Below are 23,283 nucleotides of genomic sequence, written 5' to 3' on the forward strand. Positions count from 1 at the left end.
TGGTGGTGGTTAGAGGGGATGGGGAAAACTTATAAAAAAAAACCCATCTACTAAGCACAACAGCTATAAAAAAAATTGCTGTACGCCTGTCATAGACCTATCTTTTATAGGTCTATGACGCGCCCTGTACATCAAAACTCATTTTATATTATATATATATCTATACTGTTGCTGTACGCCTGTACACGCATCGACGTAGTATTGTAGTATGAATGTATGATTGTAGTAACTAAAATAATCTATAGTATTAAGTACGTTAATGGTATATTTAAATATAATAATATAATGTACTTATGTTTTCATGGATTTCTGTGGTTGTGGGTGCGTGGGAGTTTACGAGCGATAACGCAATGTTATGTTCGCTTTTTATCAATTTACGTGTTCTTATCAACACGTAGTTTAATGATTATTATTACTATTATTGTTATAAGATTAAATATATATAAATGATAATACCTGTAAATATTACGTATTTAGTATTTACGTGAATATAAGCACACACACGCACGTACATACGCCCGCACGTACATCATAAACACACACATAAATTATACTTACATGTAATAATAAAAAAAAAACCTTTTACCTACAATTTCCATTGTTTGAACCATGTTTATGGGTAATTAATGATACCGACTACCGTTGTTCCTATTTCCGTTTTACGTTACGTTAACGAGCACTCGAATACTCGATACGATGATCGAACAAAATTAATAAGCTGGTCGTTTCTCAGAAATCGTTTAATGTAAATGTCAGATGTTTGCTATGTAACTGTATAGATCGAACGGAATGTTTGGTGTCACCCGTTGAAGTTAAAGATTAATATATTTTTTTAATATTTTCTCGATTCATTAGTATTTTGTGCAATGGAAGACTATAAATTCTTATTTAAAGTAGTACTGGTTGGTAATGCTGGTGTCGGAAAAACTTGTTTGGTCCGTCGATTTACACAGGTATGTATGGCTCTATTAACATTTGAAATGATTATTGCATTTTGAGAACAGATTAATTCAAATTTAATTATTAAATTCTTCTCGTTCTTCAGTCAATTGGGTAATTGATATTATTTCATTCTCTTTACAATGAACTGTTACAATTTAAAGCTATTATTTACACCTGTTTTTTGTTTCTACTATTGAAGCTTAAATTACCGTTTAAAGAACTTTAAATTAAAACAAAAAACCAAGAGCACTTTAGATAGAACATTGAATAATTATAATAATAATAATAATAATATAATGTAATAACATAATAATATAAAATAATAATTTTTAACCTTGATTTCTAAAGATCAAAGGTAGTCTTAAATAAATCAACATTTTAAATTTTGCCTTGTTTCAGTTGATTTAAAATATTACATAAACAATTATTGTATTAAAGGTAGGCATGTAATTTTTAATTTCTATTAATTATTAACTTTATTTTATTGTCAAAAATGTTTTGATTAGAACCAAACTAGGTAGGTATATTACAATGTTTAATGTTTTCTGTTTATGTTTAGGGAATGTTTCCTCCAGGTCAAGGTGCAACAATTGGAGTGGATTTTATGATAAAAACAATTGAAATAGACAATGAAAAAGTCAAAGTAATTTATTAGTGCATTCTATATAGTTATGGACTAAGTACACTTATCACAACTATATTATAATTTATATGTGTCCCTTATGCCTATTGTAAATTGTATATTTACATTATATAATAAGGGGATCAAAACTAAGAAAAAATATGATTTATAAAAACATGGCGAACTTAAAATAGTATTGTAACAAAATTAAGTTTATTAACTTTGTGTCAACCTATCTTAAACTTATTAAACTGCTCAATGCACTTAACACATTAATTGGTATAAATGTGGTATGCTATCTACAATAAATGAATAATCATGTAGTATGATATCTACGTATCATATTTAACAGTCCCGCTTATGGCATCAAAAGTATTTAGTTTGATTACATTTAGCTACCGGTTAGATCTCATTTGGACTATTCTTAAAATTCATTTTCACTTTTCTCCCACACATTGCTTACCCACAATTTTATACCAGCATTCAGATATAGTAATAAATCACTAGTTAATTTAGCGGAAGTTTCATCTTTAAAATTAATTTGAAATAATTAACATAATAATTGTTTAGTTTTATAAAAGTAAGCCTGAGCAACAAATTCTAATTGCACCATTGTTATTAACTCGACGAGTTACACAAGTTTTAGTAAAAAAAAATTCAAAATGGTAAGGAGGAACAAATTTAATTTTGTTATTAATTTAAATTAATTAGTATTAATTAAACTGTTTAAATCACTGTGTGAAGAAAACAACTTAAGCATGTATAAGACTATAGTGAAACATTTGTGGTTTATATGTAAAATCTGCTTAAAATTAATGAGCTCATTGCCTAAATGTAATTTTTACACCTTATATTCCGCAATTGCAACTGTGGCACAATAAGAATACCATTGACAAATAACATTTTCTATATAGATAATATTAACTAATATTATTTATTATGTGTTGCTATTTTTATTATATTAGCTCCAAATTTGGGACACTGCAGGACAAGAAAGATTCCGTTCAATTACTCAAAGTTATTATCGATCTGCACATGCTTTAATATTAATTTATGATATAACATCCCAGCCAACATTTGATTGCCTTAATGATTGGCTTCGTGAAATTGATGAATATGCAAACAACAGAGTTCTAAGGGTTTTAGTTGGTAAATATTACATTTTTTAAATGATTTATTATATTTTAAGGATAACTTTTTAATTTAATATACTAGGTAACAAAATAGACAAAGAAGACCGTGAAATTCCTTCTCATGTAGGTCAAGATTTTGCTCAAAGACATGATATGCGCTATTTAGAAACATCGGCGAAACAAGCAGACAATGTAGAAAAATTATTTGTTCAAATTGCTTCAGAATTGATGGAGGTAAAAAATATATCATGTACATTCTTAAGTGTAATAAATATACTTATAACTGCTAAAAATAAGAATTTGAATATTTTGGTATAATAAAACATTAATTAGTATGATATAATTTATATTTTATAGTACCTATAGAGTGAATTATTGTAATACACTAATACCTTCATAGTTATAAAAATAAGTTGTATAACTATATATTTTTAAAATTCTAAAATAATACATATTACAATATTTAATAATTTAATGACATGGTCCCTTAACTATTTAAGTGTAGGTAGCATTAGGATACTAATATATTTACAGCAGTCCCTATGATATTTCCTATTAAAACCTCATTTGCTTGTATGTTTGACAGTTTTTGCACTATATGAAAAAGTTCATAAACTGAAATTATGTGTGTTCTTTGATATAAGAATCACCTTGTACAGTATTTTAATATTGGTTTTTCATGTCTTGAGAATAGCATTAATGAATATTACAACTTAGAAAAATGTGTTGTTATTTGTTTGTTACAATTTTAATTACATAATAATATGATTTATTTTATTGTTTAATTATTTAAATATTTTTAATTTTCCTATAGCAAGCTAAATCCAAAGGAATATCTTCAGACAGTCCACAGTCTTTACCATTCAACACTAGAACTTCTAAATCCATCAATGATTACTGTTGTAATCGTTAAAAACTTAACTATCAGTATTATTTTATTATTGTCATTGATATTTAACTGAGCTTATCACAGGGTAAATTGTAATCAAACTAATATTTTACCTTGAATCAATCCAATAATAATGTTTTTTACAAAAAAAAGTTACCTGACAGTAACATGATGAGCAAAAATAATTAGTATTATATAGTTTTAGTTTTAACATCAATTGAGTTATTGTTTTCTTTGTTGATATTTTTATGTTTAAAAGTTGTACGAACTACAAAGTGTTGGCATACAAATAAAATGTGTTGTATGTGCATCCAAAATAAATGTGCTCAAATATATGATCATCAAATTTTATTTAATCTGACAACACTGTTAACCTGTATTTTGATCAAAATTAATTGTTTTTTGTTTACAACTAAGAAGTTTTATTAAAATTAACAACTTTCCAAGTATTAAGTATAAACCATATTTCATAGTATCAATTTAGACATTGTTTTTAATTTTTAACACTTAGTTTAAAATGTGTTTGAAGAAAGTGTTTACCTATTAATTGAATATAAATGTTGTTATTAAATAAACAAATGACCCTGTATAATGTACAATTAAAGCAGAATTAACATTTTGTTTGACATGATTTAAAAATTAAAACTATTACTTTTTGTTTTGTTGTATCGTATTTTAGCTATAAAGTGGTAACTTAACTTATAATTACTACCAGGAACAAAATGTTGTGTTTATTTTATACTTATTTATTTATATATGTACATATATATTTTTTTTTACAAAATATTTAGTGCAATACTTTTGTTTTACTATTAAGAAATAAGAATTGTATGTAGAGGAATACTAGGATTTGTAGCATAAAACATTTCTTTTTATATTTGGTATTGTTAATTTGCTGTTACTATTATTTAATGTTTTATATTAATAATAACTGGTTTTAAAAATTACCTTGTTTTTATCTTCTTATTTTAAATGTTATAAATATTATATATTAAAAATCATTTGTTATTACTTATTTTATTAATTTTTTCTAATTATACATTATTCTTCTAAAATGAATTGTTAATATTATTAACTTAAGGATAATAATATTATGTCAGCATTTTCATTTGGAAATATATTTACAATATACAATAATACATTATTTTAGTATTCAAGTATGTACATTTATTTAAAGGTTACAAAATCGTTTATTGCATATTTAAGACATACGTCATAACAATTTGAACACCAATTAAAAATAAAAACTGACTTATTACTGATAAATAATAGAATTAACTTGTTTAGTGAATTAATATCAAGAAACATAATTATTAAAACAATTTTTGATTGTTTTGAATGTTTATTTCATTTTTGAAATTTGTTTGTAGTTTTTAAATACAAATTATTTTTTAAAAGATTTAATAATTACCTAATAAATCACAGTTTTAATACTATATTAATGTTTTTTTTCAAGATGTATATAATAAATTAATATGCGAGTTGTTCTCATAAATTAAACTATGTTCTGTGTCCATTTAATTATATATTTTTTGCCCACAGTGAACAGGTAGTAACAATGGTATAGTAAATTATGCTATAGTATCTAATAAGTGACCGCGGTATTCAACGATATCTATTTTAAATACTGGCATACTGCTGTACATTAAACATTTATTAATGTAAAGTGTAAATAATGTATTTAACAACTTAATATACACACCCATAATTATTTTTGTGTAAATCAAATAAAAAATTATTTTTGGAGGACAGTGATAAGTTGCCTCTTCATGGTAACCTCTATATAATCCTAAATGACTATCATACAAATAATATTACTTATAAATTGAAATTGATAGTCTATGGGCCACAATTTACTACACACAAATGTATTGGACGCATGTACCTATAAGCTAATTAGTTTGATTAGGTTAGTAGGTTAGTACTTAGTTTATAGGTCTATAATTGTTAGGGACGGTACAAGCAAAAATTTTTCCGCCCCTAAAATAATAATATCAGTTTTGAAAATGCCACCCTAGGCGTGAACCTATATCGCCTATCCCTTGAGGTGGGCCTGATGATTGGATACAAATTACAATTTTTTTTCCAATCGTTTGGCACAATCACAGATTTCTATATAGCATAGAATTCTGTGGGCACAATTTACGTTTATACGTACTATTGTTTATTTATTTATTTATTTATATCACAGGCATAAGGCTCAAAGGTGCAATTACATTTTACATATAATTAAAGAATGCAATAAATGACAACAGAAAGTAATTAAAATTAACATTTTATATGACTTAAAGAATACTAAATTTTGAAGACATTATCAACCTAAAGTAAGCATGTGCAAAGTGCAGATTCCAAAGTGGTATCATCAGATTAATCCAGCCCATTTTTCAATTGTTCTTATGTTTATGCCATTGGTATACGTTTTTGAAATTGGGCACACGTCTTATTCGCACTAATTGCATGCTCTTCAATAATGTAGGAAAATTTGAAAATGATTTTATTTTTAATTTAGCTGCTATACTAATTATGTGATTATTGGAGGGAAATAAGAAAATAACCACATAATATAAATCCAACATTTTGATGAAAGGTATAGAACATATCTACACGTTTTCTAAAAAATATATAAAATTGTTTAATTATATAAAATATATAATGTATATAATGTACATATAATTTTGTGTACATATTTCAATGTGGTCTGCAGCCCATAATTCAATATTTGACAGCTGAGGCTGCTCAGAAAAAAGTTCAAAGGTATAATAATATTATATGCTGCCCGTGTACGGACTCCTATAATTATGATAACCAGTTATTACTAAATATTCAACTAATAATCATGCAGACATGCAGACATCTGTAACTCGTGATCAATCCACTCTGCTTTTTATATTTCAATTTTCATTCAGGAAAAATGTAGGTAGGTAATGTTCCGTCCATTTATTAATCTAATTTTTTTTTACTTTTAGATTCATGAGCAGAGCAATTGATGTATCAATTTTAGAATGTGATTTTTTTCATTCATGTATTTTTATATTATTAGTCAAAATAATGCTTCGATTTTTAACTTCAAGAACTTTTCTGGTGGGAAAATGAATCTAGTAGGTCTAAATTTAAAATTTCCAGTCCAACAACAGACATTTTATGCAAAATTAGTTGTCAACAAAATAGATTTTGTTTTTCGGTGTAGATATTTCAAAAACAAATAACCAATAGATACATGAAATGTTCACAGAATGTATTTATTAGTATTTACTATTTTCTATACGCCATTTAAAATATATTGACTTTTTGAGCTATTTATACTTTATAAATTAACGCATAAAAAATTTTTGATTTTTATTAGTTTTACTTAATTATTGTAAATTCACAGTAATTTTTTTAGGAAAATCTGAAGTTAGAATTTTGACGAAATTAATCAAAATCACAAACATTTTACAAATGACATCTTCACCAATCCCTCTCCTATGACAAGGTACACTCATTACCTACTGTAGATACATACACTGTACACCAGAGCGGTTATCTACTTTTCTGGGGAAAGTTTCCCCCCTTTTAAGAATTACAATATATAATAATTAATAATAATATTAACATAATAATAATAATAATAATAATAATAATAATAATATTAATATTAATAATAAATAGGAAGTTCCATGAAAATTCGATAGCAAATACAAATATAAATCATTATCTCACTGCAAGACAAACAGATATTTTTAATTTATTAATTATAATTATTTTTAGTAAATTTTTTTATATAATTTTACTGGAATATATAGTTTTTTTGAAACATATAAATAAAATTATTGATAATTAAATCAGTCTTTAATAATATATAATAAGTAATAACTTTTAGAATTTAAAACGTACAATTAAAAATTAATAAATTATTACAAAATTATTCATTTACTTTTAAAAATTAATAAATAATTACAAAACTATTCATTTACTTTTAAAAAATGTTTTATCATAACCATAGAAGTATCATAAAGTTGTTTTTGCGCCTCTTTATCATCAGCATATGGTAAATATTTTGTAGGTTGACAATTTGCATAGTAACCACCACATCCTTCTAATTTTGGAGAAATGCAAGCATAAGCAACACTTCGTGACCCTTCTTCTGGAGTCTGAAATTAAAAATATGTATATAAATGATGCACAGACAAAAAATGTATTCATATTATACTTTGCAAATATAGTTCAATATCCATGGCATTATCATTTTCAACAATGTTCCATTAAATAATTCTGTATTTACTACACCAGGATGCACAGCCAAAACTTGAACATTAGTATTTGCTAGTGTTTTGTTGTAATATTTAGTTGACATTAGTTGAGCTAGTTTAGACATTGCATAAGCTGCATTTGTAATATAACCTTGACTAAAAAAGTAAGTAATACATACAATAAAATTAGTATATTTTCAATTTGAAAAACATTTTAAAATCATATTACTGTATTATTTAACCTGTTACTAATGGAGCCGAAATTAATTAAAGGAGAAGCTTCATGAGCACAAGAAGAAACATTTATTACTCTTGCATGCTCATTTGTCGAACCTGACATTTTTAGAGCTGGTAATAATAATTCTGTTAGTAAAAAATGACTCAAATAATTTATAGTCCAATGTGCTTCATAACCATCTTCACACTTTTCATATGGTACAAACATAACTCCAGCTATAAAATAAAAAATGTATAATATATGTAAATATACAGGTGCGGTGTAACCACATTTCCGAGGTGAATTTAAAAAGCTATACAAGATATAGATAATTTTTTTTATATTTATTGAAACTACATTAAATAAGGTTTTTTAAAGTTAATTTTTAAAAATTATATCGTCCAAATGATTGCTTTTTCGAGCGATGCACATTTAGAGCCATTTTTTTCAGTTACTGTGACTTCTAATTGATACTGCGAAATGTTAGAAAACTTTTTACGCCCGAAAATTGAAGAGTATGAAAATACTGATGCCTTCTGGTTTCAACAGGATGGGGCCACAGCTCATACGGCCCGTTATTTAACATATTTTTTTTTTTTTTAAACAAGAGAATTGTACAATCTGTAATTTAAAGGTTTACAATAAGCACAAGTGATAAAAGAATAGTATAGAAAAGACGAAATAATAGGGTAATAACAAACGAGTTGATAATTACGATTATTAACAACAATTCAGACAGGGGGCATGAGAGAAGAGACCATCCATTGATGGGACTTCGCGGTGTGTGTTGGTGGAGGTTAGTCTAAAAGTAAATCACAACACCACGTTCGTTTTAGTCCACCTTCTGGGGTCACCAAGGATAGTGGGGATAGATAGTTCCGAAATCAAGGGATTGCGGTGATTGTGGAGATTGGTGTGCATGCGTTTGTAGAAAGACTTGGCAACGTTTTTAACTGTTTGGATGGAAATATCTTTATGGAGAGTATCATTAGAGATGTAAAATGGGGCATTAGTTATTTGCCGAAGGCATTTGGATTGAAAAGTTTGGATTTTATTAATATTGGAGGGTTTGGCAGCACCCCATAATTGGATGCCATATGTCCATATTGGTTTGAAAGTAATTTGTATAAGAGAAGTTTATTTTTAAGGTTTAGATGTTTAGATGTTAAGAGAAGGCGTAATTGACGAGTCCGATTATTTAGAGCAAGCCGTTTTGTGTGGATATGCGTTGCCCAGGTTAGCCAGCGGTCTAGATGGAGGCCTAGGTAGCGAACGTTTTGGGCAGATGGAAGCGGAAGGTGATTAAGGTACACAGGAGGGCAAACAGCTTGCCGAAGCGTGAACGTACAGTGGACGGATTTGGTTTCATTGACTTTTATCCCCCAATCTTTATACCATATTGATAGGAGATTTAGGTGGTTTTGGATGAAGTTTGAGGCCGTTTTAGGGTTTGAGTGGAGAGCCAAGAGTGCCTTATCGTCGGCAAAGTCCCCAGTTGTAGTATAGACAGTAGTAGGTTGGTCAGATGTGAATAGATTGAATAGTAATGGAGCTGCAACTGCTCCTTGGGGGACACCAGCACAGATCGGGAATATTTCGGATATAGCAGAACCTGAACGGACAGAGAAGTGTCTGTCTTTAAGGTAGGATTTAAACAGCAGATAATAGTAGGGGGGGGAGATGAACTGATATAATTAAATTTTAAGTTTACCATTATTTACAAGTATATGAATTTGATCATGATTGGATAATACTTGTTGAGCAAAACTTTTTACGGAAGTAAATGATTTAAGATCAAGTTCATATATTTCAATAGATGCATCAGACGAAATATGCTGTTGGATTGTTTTTTGACCTGCCTTCACATTGCGGCATCCTAAAAATTAATCAAAATAATATGAACATTTGTATATCAAAACATAATCGTTTTATTTATATTTTATTCATTACAGTCTAACAGCCCAATTATTTTTTTATATATAATTTACATGGATTAATATAAAAATATTTTATTAAAAAAATACATTGTATAGATTATGCTTTTAAAATCCAGTAGGAAGCCGGTAGGTATTCAATTTAGAGATATTACAAACTATTCGATTTTCAAACCAAACCGAACCAAACTCTGAGTGTTTGGTTTGGTTCGAAAATCAAACAGGAAATTCCAAATAATCGAACCGAACCAAATACTTAATAATTCAATAATCGAACCAAAGAAATAAAAATAAAAGTCAGTTCTATAAGGTTTCTACTAGGTATCAATAATCTAAAATTTTTAGTCAATAATTCTGTGGTATGGTGGCTAAATGATAAATAAATATTAAATATAATTATATCCAATTTTGACTTTTTTAATGTTCGGCTCGAGTTTGATAAAATATTTGATAAGTTCGGTTCGGTTCAGGTTTGATTAAAAGTGTGTAGGTTTGGATCTGTTCGGGTTCGTTAATTTAGAGAAAAGTTCGGTTCGACCTTAAATATTATAGATCGTAACATCTCTAGTATTCATATTCTTCATATTTTTATAAGTTAATAGACATTGTAAATATATTTATAATAATATCATTATTAAACATAATATACCAACACTAAATAAATATTTAATAGCAAATGAAGATTACCAATTACGATATGCATCTCACATTGAACTAGTTTCTTAACTACTTCCAGGCCAATACCTCGAGCTCCTCCAGTAATAACAGCTACTTTTTCTCGTTTCTTGATAATTTCTTTAATAAAAAAACGAATATATAATATATTTTTTGATAACTTCATAATTGCATCAAATATTCTAAATGTATTAATTAAAACACACTTTATAGTCTTACCAAACTTATTTTTATCACGATTTTTTAAATCATCAAGAACGGCGAAAATTCCCAAAAAATAATAACAAATTTGATATTGTATTATTTTAAAATATGTTGACAGAATTTGAAACATTTTTTATTTCTTTATTATACTTTAATAGACAACAAATATTAACCAAATTTCTCTAAATATTAATTTCTATTACATAGAATACACGATGTATAGTAATAATGTTATTTAATAATTATTAATTATAATATTATAATTTATAAGTTGGATCCTTTGAAATTTAAACAATACAAAAGCTTTCTCTTTCCACCAGAGAAATGTTCTTGTATAATTTTAAATTTAAACTACCTATATAAAAACAAAACTATAAAAGTAAGATAATCATTGCAGGGACTGTTTACTGTAATGCATAGGGTGAAAATTCAGTACAGTGTGTAATGATTCATTTCCAGTATCTGGTGAAACTAAGTAAGTAAATAGTAAATACTAAATAGTACTTTCTAATCAATAATCATGTATTTGGGTCTTGGGAATAAGGAATTATGTAGGACAAACAACTTACAGTAGGGGGGGGGGGGGGGGGGTATAGGATATTCATAAAGTCAACACTGAACGGCATAACTGTATATACAGAGTGATTCATTGAGCATGCCTCACATCCTTTCCATGAATTTATTTAAGACACGAATTAAGATATACTATTATTCGTGGTTTTGGGCTTTTTATGAATACGGAACTGGCATAAAACTGCATAAGTAATCCAGGCAATAAATAAGCTTTCAAGTATTTATGAAAATCTAATCTGTTCACGTCTTGAACATTTCAAAATCAAATAAACGCAATTAAATTGTGTTCATACTAAATGAATCATTCTGTATGCATTATCTAATAAATTATGTAAAATAATTTCGCACAGTTGGCTACGCTACAGCCAGTGTATCACAAGACAACTCGGTCAACTTACTACGGGGCCTGGGACAACTATCACGATCAACTACTATCTACTGGATTTTGATATGATTGTTATTTACTATTTTGATTTTAGACCTTAGTTAGTTCCCGATGGATCAGAATTGAAAATTTGAGAACCGCTCAACAGCTGTTTGATACTTTGATAGTTTGATCATCTGTTTGTACCTTTCTCTCTTTTGTTGTTGTTTCATTTCATTATAACCAAAATTTGATCATCCTTTGTTTGAAAGAGATTTTCTTAAAAACAAAACACCGCTCGCCGCTCCGATGAGCGAGTTTCGTTGCAAAAAATAATACTGATCAATATTAATTCTGTCAACCGTTTACCGTACAATCTTGATCTCGGCACCGTCCTCAAAAGGAACTCAGGGTGTCGTTGAATCCGGCTGCTTATACACACCGGTATACCTATTTAAGACAAACGGCTCTGTAGGAACGAATTTCAAAACTCTTCAAAAATGATTGTATCGTGCAAATGTCTGAACATCCAAATTGAGACCAAATACGAGCCGATCAAATTTGATAAACATTTGTTGGGCGGTGGTTTCTTTTCAAAGGTAAAAATCGACTTTTGCCATTTCGAATTGTATACACCCATCGTAGCTACAACTTTCATATTTTTCTTTTAGGAATTGCTGTGTAGCGAAGTGATTGCTGTCACTAAGCGTCAGGACTGTTTGATTCTTGAAGAAAGAGCCTTTGGGTGGTTTATATACAAATGTCTCAACTGTGATATGATGTGTTATGCTGTATCTTCGGATAAAAACATACTAACAGTTTTGATTAGCCCCGAATTATTGGTAAGATTTATCAGCAAATAGGTTCAATTAATCACATTTGGTATTTAAATTTTCTTCATAATATCAACAAGGTGAAAACTTTTGGTTGAAAACTAAATTAAATATGGATCAAATATATATATCATTTTACTATGCAATTTATAAAATATATCTCAAAACTATATATAGTGGATTCCGCTTAATGTGGACACGTCTGGACCAAACCAATTTTCCCACATTAAGCGATTGGCCATATAAACCAAAATTAGTTAGTTAGTATACATCGGAATTAAAACCAGACCATTTTGCCCAAATTACGCAGCTGCCCATATTAACTGTTGCCCACATTAGGCAGAATCTACTGTAATATTAAAACATTTATTTTATAATGATGATAACTCTTGTCTATCTATGTTTGGGTACTATGATCATTGCTTATGTACTATAAGATTTTGAGTACGGCATGAACTATTGTTTTTTGAAAAAAGATTAATGAAAATTTAATATGCATCATGCAAGGCATTAACGAGTTAAAAAGTTAAAATGTTAATTTTATTTTAACTTTTTAACTTAACTAGTTACTTTTGGCTTTTCATTAACTTAACTGTTAACTTACAAAATTAATTTTTTAGTTAACGTGAAATTAACGATTTCATTTTTCATTTTTTTAAACATTATAGTCTATAATTTAGTTTTGTGTTGGAAAAAAATTAAGTTCACTAGTGTTGTATTAACAAATTAACTTTTTTTTAACTTAATAAAAAGTTAACAAAAAGTGTGTATTAACTTTTAACTTAACTGAGCTAACCTATAGTTAAATTAACTTTTAACTTTTTGTTATTGGTGCATATTAACTTCACTAAAAAAAAAAACTTGTCCAGCCTTGCTAATCGATGTAACCTTCACTAATCGATAAATTAATAGGTTGTGAAAATTAAGTTGAAAAACTTCTTCTATTTAACATAATAATAATCGGATAGTTAATTTAATTATTTATTTTTATCCCTTATATACTCTACACCAATTTTTTCTGTATAAAATATCACTACATTTGTGATATCGAGAATGTTATTTAGACATTTTTTTGTTGTGTTATCTTCATTTGCAAGTGCAAAACATAGAAAATGTATGTTCAGTTATTTTTGTTTTGCTTGATTATTTTTAATATAAAATCGAATTTACCTATTATTAAACTTATTTCTAAACCTATACCGTTGTAAACAATTATTAAACTAAAGGTATTTTGTCTAGTTATTTGGAATTTTCTTTTTAATATTTTAATTTTGAATTAAGTTTATTGGTGTAAAAATTATTAAAATTTAAAATTTCTCATATCTTGCTTCAGAATTAAAGCATTAAACAAACCACAGAAAATGTTGTTATCTTTAAGTTTTAAAATAGGTAAATTTACTCTAATATTAAAATTAACAAATTAAGTAAGAACTGCCGAAGGTAGCACAGAGTATCATGCAGATAAAATGTTATTGAAATGCTTATTAGTTTCAACATTATAATTTATTAAATTTAAAAGCAAACAAAAATCGGTTAAAAAATTCTTATAACATATTATTATTTATTAATGTATTGTATCCAAGATTACAGGTTAATTAATCACACGTTTTTGTATTAAAATACTTGTATTTATCTGATATATAATGCAACATCCAGAGTTTAAAATATATTTATTTTAAGATGTGCCAGTAAATTTTTAACAGTATCATAATATAACTTTTAAATTAAATTACATTATTATACTTTTAGTTTATCTTTGAATTAAAAATAATAATATTTTTATACAGAAATATCATAGAGAATAACTAGATTATTACAATGATTAATACTGTGTATTAAAATGTATATTCTTATTGCATACAACACTTAATAGTTAATAAACACATTTTTCCTTAACAAAATAATCAACATTTCATGTAAACGATCATCGTAAAAACTTAAATATAATTGGATATGAAATTAGTGCTTTCTTTTTATTTTTTTTTTGTTTTATAACCTTAATATATAATATATCTGTATGTAAGATAACTACCATCTGAACAAGTACATAGGTCATTAATCATTATTTATTTATGAAAATCAATTGTTGAGTAATATGATTTTTACAGCGTTTGGTAAAAACTAAAAATATCCAAACCAAAATAATGTTTTCCTTTTTTAAACTAATAGAGCTAAACGTGATCTGCTAAACGTAAAATTTGATATGTTGTGCACTTTTTAAGATGTAGACAACAAATGTCTGTGTAGCGTCTTCTTAATATGTATATTTTTCTTTAAAAAAGTAATAAGTATTTATTACCTGAGAAATATATTTTATGAATAAAATATACAAGTAGTATCATTTTTGAAATTCCATTGGCCACTCATTTACCCCCTTTAGTGATAAAATCACCCTTGCTAAGTAATTATCTACATTTTTCTATGTATTAATACTAATTTCTAAATATCTATTTTATATATATTTAAACTCCTTTTCAAAAGAGAAAATACCGGTTGGCGACCAATTTATGTCTGGCGTGCCGCATTCCCCACTAATTTCCCATTGTTAGTGTGATCACGTGGTTCTCGACGCACCAATTGAATCATTTGACATGCGCGAAAGCGGTATATTCTCTTTTGAAAACAAGTATAGTTACTGTAAGAATCAAATACTGGTTGTTATTTAAATTAAATTTCACTATTCTCTTGAATTTTCATTTTTTTGATGCTACCGGTGAAAAAATTTCCTAGAAGTATCAACTAGACCACTTGCTGTTAGATAGAGCATATGATATTTTTTCACTGCCAAATCTAGTTTCACTAAAAAGAAATGGAACATTGTAAAACCTAAAACCAAGACATTTATCTCCAGAAAAAATAATAAAAAATAAAAACAATTCAATTTATATGGAACCTTTTTTTTCCTTGTTTAACCGACAGCAGAGGAGGAGACTAACATACTACTCCTCAACTGCCATCGTTTATTTGTGGATAAAATTTATATGGAACCTAAACCATGAAATTATTTAATTTTGTAAAAAAATAACTACTCAGTACTCACTTAATAATACTTTTTTCTCCTTATAATTATTAATCATAATTCATAAATTATATTGTTTTCATTATCTCAATTAACCCCGTTTAATTTTGTATAATTTTATTCACAGACTGATCCAACACAAATACAAGAACTAAAAAATTCCGAGTGCTTTTCCCTAATTTATGAAATTGTTATTAATTGGACTGATTCTAATCAATTATATTCTCCACGCCTATCGGGTAAGTACCTTTTTTTAAAATTGTTTAAAGCATAGAAGAAAACATGTAATTTTGTAATTTTTAAGTATAATTAATTTTAAAATATGAAAGCAAAATGAATCACGTTATTAGTCATTTTTATGATGCTATTTCTAAATTGATACTTTCTATTATCTTATGCTTTTGCCACTTGATTTTCCACAAGGTTAAAAAATCTTGTGTTAGAGATAAAATGGGCACATAAATGATTTAAAATAACTAAGTCCTATTCTTATAACTTATTTTCCAATTTGAGAAGTGAATGTAAACAATTAGCAAAACATGACTTTTTATCTTACTTAACTTCTGTTAAAATTCTATAGTTTATATTCCAAAAAAATATTAAGGTTATATTAAAAGTAAGGATTTTAAGGAACTTCCCAGCCGTAAGTATGTATCTAAATGATCTTTCAAGTGAAGATGGGAAACTTAACTGGGCGGGAAACAGGACTTATTATGGACTTGTGAAACTATTAAGTTCAAGAGAGATTATATACCAGCCTAATACGACCAGTGATATTGTACGGATCGAAAACCTGGGCACTAAAGAGGAAATCAGATGAAAATAAATTCTTAATTCTAGAAAAGAAAATATTGCGGAAGATCTTCGGTCTAATAAAAGATGACATCACAGGAGAGTGGAGAAGAAGGAAAAACAGAGAGCTACAAGAAATGTTTAATGAAAATAACAGTCAAGACAATCAAGAAAAGTATGCCGTGCTGGGCAGAACATACAATTCGGAGCCTGAACTCTACTGAAAATGGTGCTGGAACAGAATATAGTAGGAAAAGGACCATTGGGAAGACCAAAATTGAGATGGGAAGATATAGTTAAGAGGGGTGTAGAAGAATTAGGAGGCAGAGTAAACTGGAAGGATTTGGCGATAAATGGAGAAAAATAATGGTCCTGGTTCCTCTGAGAAAAATAGACTATAGAGTATGAAGTACAAGACTTCGGGTCAAACAGGACCTATAATATGCATTAAGATGATGTCAGCACACAATTTGTTTTCTCCCTGAACCATGTATTAACCTAACTTAGAAAAAACACATTCACGCAAAATCATTTTTTGTTTTATGTTTTTGAGTAATGTTAGAGTAAAATAAACCATCACAAAAGTTATAGAGAATAATATTGTTGAGGGTATGACATCAATTTGTCTAAATATTCTCTCAAACGAATTTAATATTCATTTAAATTTGGAAAAAATTCAGTCAAAGTCAAATAACAATAATAATATATAAAATAGATATGTCAGACCCTCAAAAATATTACCCTGTATAATTTTTGTAATAGGTGATTTAACTGAAAAATAGAGGTTACTCAAAAATCATTAAAAAATTTATTTTATGTGACTGCGTTTTATCATTGTTGCTCATAGGTTTGAGAGAGAAATATAATATTGCGCTGACATCCTCTGAAAATAAAAAGGGGTAAATAGCTTAAGAGGACGTGATAACCGCATGTGTTGTCTCCGTCTTACAGGTGCATAATATAGCAAATTTAACCCTCAGCAAAACACATGTAGCTCCGTTAATTTAAAAATTACTTATAGAGTAAATTAACCTCTTATAAAATCTAAAGAATAGATTATTATCTAGAAAACTTCATGGGCTTTTTATTATATTTTAACTTTTAAGCAAGTTATGAGTACTTTAAGATATACAAACAATTTACAATTTTAAAATACTCATAGCTCGCTTTAAAATTAAAATATAATAAAAAGCCCATGAGGTTGTCTAGATAATAATCTATTCTTTAGATTTTATAAGAGGTCAATCCACTCTTATTTTTAAACCAACGGAGCTACACGTGTTCTGCTGAGCATAGATTTTGTTATGTTACGCACTTATAAGACGGAGACAACACATGCGGGTATCACGTCCTCTTAAAAGGAGATTTTTTTAATAAAAAAGCTGTTTCTTAAAGAAGGTGATGGAAAGTTATTAACCTCAGAAAAGGATTATATAGCTGAAAAATGGAGAAAATATTGACATACTAAATTATGGAGAGCCAACTAAAAAGTTTTGCTTTAATTTACAGAAATTAAATACACAAGGATATCTAATCCCAACTACAGTAAAAAAAAATTTACAAGTGCAGATATTTAGAAAATTAAAAATTCCCAGGAGAAGATTGTATGCAAATGGCACTCTTAAAAAGCTAGGGGAAATAACTTTACAATGGATTAGACTAGTGATTTCAGTGACATAGCCACCCTCACCCTACGTCCCCTGTTTTGGGTGTTTAACCCCCATTGCCCCTCTCATTGCCTTTCCCCTCTAATAAATGTATTATTTATTTTTTGAGAACTATAAAAAACTTAGTTTAATTTATACTTAAACCTCCCACCCCATTTCATAATCCTGGTTATACCACTGAGTGATTAGCAGAATCTGGGAGTAGATGTTTGGCAAGTTGCTTTAGTATGTCCAATAAACAAGAAAAGTGATAAATAAGAATGTAACAACTAACTGAGATATCTTATATACTTTAAAAGTAGCATAACAAAGTATTTTTGAACTATATTTTAGATATAACTAAAGAAAATGTAGACCATATTACTATGGGAGAATATCAAGTAGGTTTTGGAGTGAGAAGATCAACAATGGACCAGATTGTATACTTCTTAGTTATAAAACAACTTGTGCATATGACAATGAAATGCAACCTTTTGTGGACTTTAGAATAGCGTACATAAGTATCTATAAAGAGAATCTGTTGGATATCTTAAAAAAAGTCCATATTATCCACAAAAACTGGTGAATCTTGTATCGATCAGTGTCATTAAGATTTTGGTGATGGTTCAAGTGGGAAACAGATTAACTGACCCGGTTACAATGAACTTGGGGTTAAGGCAAGGCAAGTCTATTGTCTATTTTGTTGAACATGTTTTTGGAAAATGTGATTAGAGAAATGAAAATTGTAATTCATGAAGATATAATAAGACAGCCTTATGTTAACTAGATTATGCAGATGATAGTATTGATGGAAGAATATCAATACAGATAGAAGATATTACTCAGTAGACTTTATACATTTTCAATAAAAGTAGAATTACATGTAAGTGAAGAAAAAACTAAGTATATGATTTTGAGAGTACGGAACTTACCACTTGGTTAGTCAATAAAAATAGATCAGTTTGAATTCAAAAGCGTCGAACAATTCAGATTCCTAAGTATTAAATTAACTGATAAAAATAAAATAGCAAATGTGGTAAGATTCATGAATTCAAGTGGGAAATAAATCCTTTTATTAACTCATAAAGTTGCTTAGGTCACGAGCATGGTCAGGAAGAATGAAAAAACAGCCGTTTACGTCCCAGATTATCTAGATTACCTAAGAAAGATATGACTAGTTATACTGTATGGAGCAAAAAACTGGAAGACAATATTAAGTTCATTACTTTTTAAAGAGAATTTATGGCTCAGACAATGATAATATAACAGAAGAGAAGAAACTAAGAAAAAATAGAGCTGGAAATATTAAAATATAGTGATTTAGACGTATTGAAAGTTATCAGAAGAAAATTGCAATAGACTGGCAATGTTTAAAGAAATCAAAAATTGCTGCTACGTGCAGTGACTGAAAAGATCTATATGGGAAGGCTAAAAATGATGTTAAACGTTTGGGTCTTTGGAAGGTGGTTCTAATTGAAGGTACTTGTAGCGTTTTACAGAGAAGGTCAGAGGCTCAGTTGTGGGATGAGATCATCCTGGGGGCCAATAAACCCAAGAAGAGAAACTTTCACTAATCAATCATTATACTCTTAATCTCCTTTAAATTATATTTTATGTAAATTGTAAGTTAACACTTAACAATGACCATTAGATATTTATACATTGCAATTTTGTATTAAACTCAAGTCTCAGACCTCAGTACATTGTAATGCGTAATAAAAAAAATGGCAGTGTGGAACTCTCTAAAGCTGAAAATCAATTGTACTATTAATTATCATTCTTGTAAATCATAATATGTTAATTACTAATTGGTTGTTGGTTTTCTATTTTCTATTCAAATTTTATGTACAATGTATGATAAATTACTACTTGAAACACTTTTAACTTATTACATACATGTAATTGAGTTTTTATCCCATCTAATTAAAATTAATTAATTAATTATGTTCATGTCTATTCTAATTATTAAATAGATTTTTAAAAACATTTTTCAATTCAGAGATTTATCATTCCTTTCAAATTTATCTCTAGTTCTAATACAACCATTGATATAGATTATAATTTATAAGTAAAGTTGAGATTACGATGCACTTTGCATTGTTTTCCAAAGCTATGCGGTACTTGCTTTAGAACAAATATGTTTCATGTATTATTGAACCAAAAGAATAAGTTTTATGGGGGACAGAGTGGCCGAATGGACTAAGGTATCGGTTGCAACGCGCACCATACCGGTTCGAACCTACAGTACCCTCCCTCACAGTTAAAAACCACCCAATGGCCTGAGTTGAAAAAAAAGTTTTATCTTACATTTTTTTGACGATTTTCAATTTTAAAGTATTTTTAGTTTTAATAGCTTTTTTGGAGCTCTTTTATATCTATAATCTATTCCTATGACTAATAAATTATAAATTTATAATCAATGAAATCCATCCAGAATGTGATAAATATATTGTAAATAATTTTATCTATCTGGTTCTAATTTTATAAATTTAATTGAAAATAGGTTTGGTGCCTCCGAAAGTCAAAGCACTGCAACGACAAATGAGTGAAGTACTTGAAAAAGAAACAAAACATGTGGAAGATAAAATAAGAAAATTCACAGAAAATCAATATTCATCTTTGGAAGAATTCAGAACTAAAGCTCAAAATGATTATGAGACTTTAGCTAGGTAAGATATTTTTAATTTTTGTTTTCATATGTTTTTATATAATATTAATTTTTTTAGAATATTATCTGAAAAAGATAAAAAGCCTAAATTTGAGAATTTACCTGCTCGAACAAGTACTAACAAAATGTCATCTCCTATACAACAGTTACCAAAACCAACAATTACTACGCTCAAGAATAATCCAACAATGAATTTAATGGATTTTACATTCAAACCTTATACCAAGGTAATATTTAAGTTTTATTTATCTATTAATTTTGTTATAATTTCTAACCATACATTTGTTTAGGGTAATGAAAATAGTGTATCATCAAAACCTAGTCTAATTAAAAAACCTACAGTCGGGGGAAGTAATGATAGCGGATTACCTCCAGCATCATTTGATGCAGAAGGATTGTTTCCTCTTGAAGACATGGAAAATCTACAAATAGATTGTGCTTCTGATGATGATCTTTCTGAATCTGAAGGTAATAATTGATTAAACGTTTTAATTTGTTAATAAAAGATAACTATTTGTACAGGAGAATCCGGAAGCCATGACGAAGGTATTTGCATTCAGCGTCACAAAAAATTAGATATTGCTATATCTTTACCAGTAGATGTACCCAGATTTATGGTCCATAGCGGCAGTGTTCCAAGTGATGTTAATCCTCGTATTCCAGTAATTAATTATAATTTAATCATTATAAAAAAAGGAATACCTTAACTAACTATACAATTTTTTATTTAATTAGGTTGGACGTGATACTGAAAATAAAATGGATATTGCTGCTAGCATAAAAGCATTAGCAAAAAGTGTTCATGGTGATAGAATTTTCGGAGAACTACCTAGGCCACGTCTAGGATCTCAAATTTGAAATAAGATTCATTATTTTTTCTGTTAAATTATATTAACATACAGTAATATACAATTTAGAATCTGTAAATCATATTTTCCAAAAGTTGGTCTATTGCGGATCCTATTTAAACAGGTGATGAAGCATTGATTTTCAAGAGTATAATTGATAACTTTTAATTTGCTTACAACTTTTTTGGAAATATTTTTAATTATTTAAGTGTGATAAATCTATAAGTACAAGATTTATAAGAATTTATATTATATAATGCATATATATATTATATATATATAATGCATATATTTTAATAATCGCTTCGATTTTGTATTACGCTTGTTGTTTTAAGTTCGTACGTTTAAAATATTTTATATATATTTTTTTAAAAATGAAAGATTGAAATCAATTTTTACATTAAATCTACTTTTATTATGTCATATAAATACTGTCTTCTTATTTTATATTTACGTATGATACCTTAGACTTATAATATACCTATTATAAATATGATTTGTACATTGTGATAGAGTCGTGTTTATAATGGTTTCACATTATAACCGTTTCTTAAGTACCCTTTATTTTTTTACACACATTGTGAACTGTTATACATCTAAGAATTTACATGACTAAATATTCATTTGTTTAGTTACAGTCTACAAGCAATTGGTGCTATTAGTGATTAAATGCAGAGAATGCTAAAATAAACTTTTCGATGTTCATAAAAATAGCAACATCATTTTGAACATAAAAATATAATTTATTAACGAGTGTGTGATCAAACCTCCAGCTAACGGCTGCAAGTAAGAACTGCTGAACACATTTATATGATAACATTAAAATGGTTCAAGGTTCATACCTCATGGATACTTTTATTTTTACTGGTATCAAATAGCATTAAGAAAACGAGTATCAGTGGATTACAAACTATTAAACCATCATATGAATGTATTAAATTTAATTTTTTTTGAATAGGATAAATAATATTTTTTTTTATAAAACTACAATAATAAATGATTGTCACATTTGTAGTAGTATAGTATTATACATCATTTATTACACTTGTACATTTATATAATGGCATTCAAATTGTTTTCAATTCACTGATACTTGTATTTAGTATAACTATCAGAAAGGAACACATGGATTTTGATTTCCTAGGTTAGGTTTTTACACTATCATTTAAACTTGTATACAAAATAGTAAATACTAATAAACATAATATAATACCATATATTCAGACTTTCTTAACCCTATTAAAAATAAATCGTTTATAACTAAACAATTTTAAAAGAAGACAATATACATTGAATTATATTTCTTTGCACGTCAAAATTATCATTTCAGAATTTTTTTAAAGTGGTGCAATTTCTCATAGAGGCTCTTCCTAATTACCGATTTGTTTTAGAAATTGATAGAAGCTTTTTCTGACTCAAAAATAACTTTTGAGAGATTTATAATATTTAAATTTTAATTCACCTTTTCTGTAGAATATATTTATTGAACATTTTAAGTGCTTTAACTAACCATCTTCACTTTGTTTTCTCCTAATAATTTTTAATATTTTATAATGAAAAATTTTTTTTGGTAGTATTATATATCTACTTTCTCGTTTTCATTTTTATTCAAGAATAAACAATCAACTATTAAAATATAATACTTAATAACATTTTTCAAATTTGAGTACCCTGTAATCTATGATGGCTATTGGT

General features: G+C 27.6%; 3 protein-coding genes across 3 annotated transcripts; 2 read left to right on the forward strand and 1 right to left on the reverse strand.

The window, feature by feature from the left end:
• The first annotated feature begins 479 nt into the window (after positions 1-479).
• LOC132949785 (ras-related protein Rab-30) lies at positions 480-4,535 on the forward strand. Its single transcript, XM_061020863.1, has 5 exons — positions 480-953; positions 1,502-1,585; positions 2,530-2,713; positions 2,780-2,931; positions 3,512-4,535. The coding sequence occupies exons 1-5, from the start codon at positions 867-869 to the stop codon at positions 3,608-3,610; spliced, it is 606 nt and encodes a 201-aa protein (XP_060876846.1). The 5' UTR covers positions 480-866; the 3' UTR covers positions 3,611-4,535.
• A 2,759-nt stretch (positions 4,536-7,294) lies between these two features.
• On the reverse strand, positions 7,295-11,363 carry LOC132948530 (dehydrogenase/reductase SDR family member on chromosome X-like). Its single transcript, XM_061019037.1, has 6 exons — positions 10,861-11,363; positions 10,654-10,761; positions 9,744-9,908; positions 8,058-8,268; positions 7,776-7,971; positions 7,295-7,716 (listed from the first exon to the last, which is right to left on the reverse strand). Exons 1-6 carry the CDS (start codon positions 10,973-10,975, stop codon positions 7,528-7,530), a joined length of 984 nt encoding a protein of 327 aa, XP_060875020.1. The 5' UTR covers positions 10,976-11,363; the 3' UTR covers positions 7,295-7,527.
• A 561-nt stretch (positions 11,364-11,924) lies between these two features.
• On the forward strand, positions 11,925-22,022 carry LOC132948529 (uncharacterized). The gene is made up of 8 exons (XM_061019036.1): positions 11,925-12,381; positions 12,454-12,624; positions 15,762-15,873; positions 20,576-20,741; positions 20,799-20,967; positions 21,031-21,208; positions 21,263-21,402; positions 21,476-22,022. Exons 1-8 carry the CDS (start codon positions 12,283-12,285, stop codon positions 21,596-21,598), a joined length of 1,158 nt encoding a protein of 385 aa, XP_060875019.1. The 5' UTR covers positions 11,925-12,282; the 3' UTR covers positions 21,599-22,022.
• The last annotated feature ends 1,261 nt before the right edge of the window (positions 22,023-23,283 follow it).

This window comes from Metopolophium dirhodum, chromosome 7 (genome assembly GCF_019925205.1).
Source record: "Metopolophium dirhodum isolate CAU chromosome 7, ASM1992520v1, whole genome shotgun sequence".
Lineage (NCBI taxonomy): Eukaryota > Metazoa > Arthropoda > Insecta > Hemiptera > Aphididae > Metopolophium > Metopolophium dirhodum.

Excerpts from the sequence above, each read along its gene's own strand:
- LOC132949785 (XM_061020863.1), top strand. The coding sequence starts at position 867 with ATGGAAGACTATAAATTCTTATTTAAAGTAGTACTGGTTGGTAATGCT. Across the intron at positions 954-1,501 it reads TGGTCCGTCGATTTACACAG|GGAATGTTTCCTCCAGGTCA; the intron begins GTATGTATGGCT and ends GTTTATGTTTAG. Across the intron at positions 2,932-3,511 it reads TTGCTTCAGAATTGATGGAG|CAAGCTAAATCCAAAGGAAT; the intron begins GTAAAAAATATA and ends ATTTTCCTATAG.
- LOC132948530 (XM_061019037.1), bottom strand. The coding sequence starts at position 10,975 with ATGTTTCAAATTCTGTCAACATATTTTAAAATAATACAATATCAAATT. Across the intron at positions 9,909-10,653 it reads TGAGATGCATATCGTAATTG|GATGCCGCAATGTGAAGGCA; the intron begins GTAATCTTCATT and ends ATTAATTTTTAG. Across the intron at positions 8,269-9,743 it reads TCATATACTTGTAAATAATG|CTGGAGTTATGTTTGTACCA; the intron begins GTAAACTTAAAA and ends TTTATTTTATAG.
- LOC132948529 (XM_061019036.1), top strand. The coding sequence starts at position 12,283 with ATGATTGTATCGTGCAAATGTCTGAACATCCAAATTGAGACCAAATAC. Across the intron at positions 15,874-20,575 it reads ATATTCTCCACGCCTATCGG|GTTTGGTGCCTCCGAAAGTC; the intron begins GTAAGTACCTTT and ends AATTGAAAATAG. Across the intron at positions 20,968-21,030 it reads CATTCAAACCTTATACCAAG|GGTAATGAAAATAGTGTATC; the intron begins GTAATATTTAAG and ends ACATTTGTTTAG.